We start from the raw sequence: 3097 nt of genomic DNA, 5'->3' as shown, positions 1-3097 counted from the left end.
TCTAAGTCTCAATGTTGTTCTGTCTGAGGATAGAAATTTTTAGAATGTGATCCATGGCGACTTTGGTTATTTTATCATCACCTTGGATTAAAGGCGAACTTAAGATTAAAAAAAAAAGAGACATCATTAAAGAAAGATGTATATTAGTAGAAGTGATGCCGTGCAACATCACCTCATTTAAATTTTTTATCGAACACTCATAAAACTAATGTCTTAACATATAAATATAGATTTAATAGCAAATTTGATGAAGTTTGCTCTGTGAAATGATGATTTGGATAACCCTTTTCATACATCAGATTGCCTGTTGTTCGAAAAATAAAAATGGTGTAATAACTACGACTCTAACTTAGGTCAAACACCGACACTCAAGGGCCTTGGAGACACTCTGGCCAAATGATTTAATCCAACAAATATGTTTGAGGAATTCTTTAGCTATATAATAGCTTTTCAAGATATATACATATTTGAAAAATAAGAGTAAATATAGGGCACAAATTACGTACTTTAAAACACAAAGAACGAATGATAAAATTTAAATTTGTAAAAAATTGGATCGTGTATCATACATTATAAAAAAAGACTTGAAAAAAGTCTTTCAAAAGAAAATTAGGACAAGTTTCTTGATATTTTAAGATATGTTTTGATTAATACGTAAAAAAGTGAATAACAAACGATAAATTTTAAATTTACAAAAAAAATTGAATCACCTACCATATTTTTTACAATATGCCCTAGTGCATGATTGTGAAAATATCTCTTGGAAAATTTTCAAATTTCAAAAAAATTCATTATAAAAATTCTATTTTCAAATAATTTTCTTAAATAAAATTCCCCAAGAAGTAACTATCCAAGATCAAATGGGCACTAAGACAGTTAGACTGTGCTAATTATAAACCAACATGGTTGCTAAGCATATCACATCCATAAAAAGTGTAACAAGTACCTTTGACATGTGTGAGAAATTATATCATGTGTGAATTATATTGATAAGTTGAGTGAGGGACTTGACATTTGACAAGTGGAGTGACCAAAATCGTCAAACAATTTCATCTATCGAAATTTCAAATCATATCATATCAAATCACTTTTTTTTTTCATTTCTTCTCAATCTATTTCTATCTTTCATTAAACCTATTATTGCCGACATCTTGAATTATCTCACAGAGATATTTATGCTAGTCTTTTTTACATGTTCAAACTATCTCATAGTTTCGCTTCTAGAATCTTCTCCACCTTAGTGATTACTCTCACCTTACCTCATATATTTTCTTTTCTAATTTAATCTTTTTAGTATACTCACAAATCTATCTCAGCATCCTGATTTCAAATATTAGATACTTAAATGTAAAAAGAGAGAGAAAAAGAAATAACAACTTTTGAATCCATTTTCCATTGTTCCTCATTTGCCCTTCAAGTAGGAACTTGGGAGACAATATAAAGTCCAATGAGGAATAGATTATTATTTTTATTAAGCAGAATAAACTCATTGATTACTTGTTTTCTACTCATTCTCTTCTTCCAAATCCATTTCTCAATATGTCATGCATTTTTGCTCTCTTTGTCAAACCCCATTTTAATAGGCCCATTTGCCACTCCATTGACCAAGCTGGCCAAAAGAAGAAATCAAGAAACTTTAATTCAAGTATTGGTTTTTCTTGCTATGGTCTTAATAATAGCCCTAAACCAATTAAAATTAGCATTTCAACTAAGCAAGAAAAGTTTCACAAGCACCAACATCTCAAAGACCTCAACTTTTATGGTGAGTATATATGTTCATATATAATCACATCCATTTTGTATTATCAGGTCACCTTTATTATAATCCACCTTATAATTTTATGACTATTAAAAAATGCAAATTTCGAAGGAACGTGTGTCCCATCAGAAATTAATTCGATTAAAGGTCTTCCAACGAACCAATAATTCATCGAATATTCATTCATTTAGTAGTATTTTTAAAATTACAAACTTCACTTCTTTTTTTCTGGTAAATTGTGTAAATATTTTTTGAGTGACATGATAGTGTTAATTTTAAATTTTTTATATTATTGTTGATATATATAAGGTAAATTCATATTTCAATGTTAACCTTATAACTCTCTCCTAAACTAATTTGTCCACATATACCCTATTAAAATTTTCAACAGATTCTTCTCTAGCAAAGGAAAAAGCTAAACATGATGAAGATGGTTTCAAGAAGACAACGTCAAGAGGTTTGAAGATTTATAGAGAATTAAAGAAAGTTAAGCAACCTAGACTATCAAGTTACTTGAACTCACTTTTTACAAATGGGGAAAAAACAAAGATTTCCTCAAATGATGATGAGGATAGACTATTAAAATCAACTTGCTTAGGAAAGAATATTATTAGTACTCCATGTGGGCACAAGAATTTGGACATGGACCAATTACAAAATGTTGAGGCTATAAAAAACATTAATAGAAATTATATTCATGACCTAAAATTCCACAAGAATATTATTGAAATGATTGAAGAAGATGAAGATGAAGATGAAGATGAGGGTGAAAGTTGTGCAAGTTCTGATTTGTTTGAACTTAATATTTTTTCTCCCATTGGATCAATTGAATTGTCTGCTTATGAAACAACAAATATTGGTATTAATTAATATGTAGTCTAGCCATTAATGCATATGATAATTTGCTTTTGTAACTCTCAATAAATTTCGAAATTTACCTTTTGAAATTTAATTTATGTTGTCCTTGACCTAGTATATATATCTTTCTTTTGTACCACTTAATACACATATTAAGTAACTCACTATTGATTATACTATTTCTTACCTTCATTTTTACTTGCCACCTTATTCTATTGGACTCAATCTAACTAATCTTTGAACCTAAATTGAATTAGGTTAATTATTCAATATATTCTAAAGAACTATATCAAAAATACTATAAGTTGTGATTCTTCTCATAATAATATGATATGATAAAATAATATATCTTTAAATGTAGGTCATATTCCATATGATCTGACTCTTGAAAAAATAAAATATGACAGGAAAAAATAAACGGAAAAAATATATTGAAAAAGTATGAAAAAATTGCACTCTCGATGTTGGTGGAGAACTTGT

The 3097-nt window shown here is 28.3% G+C and overlaps 1 protein-coding gene across 1 annotated transcript; it reads left to right on the top strand.

The window, feature by feature from the left end:
- The first annotated feature begins 1539 nt into the window (after positions 1 to 1539).
- On the top strand, positions 1540 to 2629 carry LOC125861232 (protein BIG GRAIN 1-like A). Its single transcript, XM_049541176.1, has 2 exons — positions 1540 to 1762; positions 2151 to 2629. The coding sequence occupies exons 1-2, from the start codon at positions 1540 to 1542 to the stop codon at positions 2627 to 2629; spliced, it is 702 nt and encodes a 233-aa protein (XP_049397133.1).
- The last annotated feature ends 468 nt before the right edge of the window (positions 2630 to 3097 follow it).

This window comes from Solanum stenotomum, chromosome 4, assembly GCF_019186545.1.
Source record: "Solanum stenotomum isolate F172 chromosome 4, ASM1918654v1, whole genome shotgun sequence".
Classification (NCBI taxonomy): Eukaryota; Viridiplantae; Streptophyta; class Magnoliopsida; order Solanales; family Solanaceae; genus Solanum; species Solanum stenotomum.
Note: the sequence above shows the minus strand (reverse complement) of the source record. Positions and strands in the feature narration are given on the sequence as shown.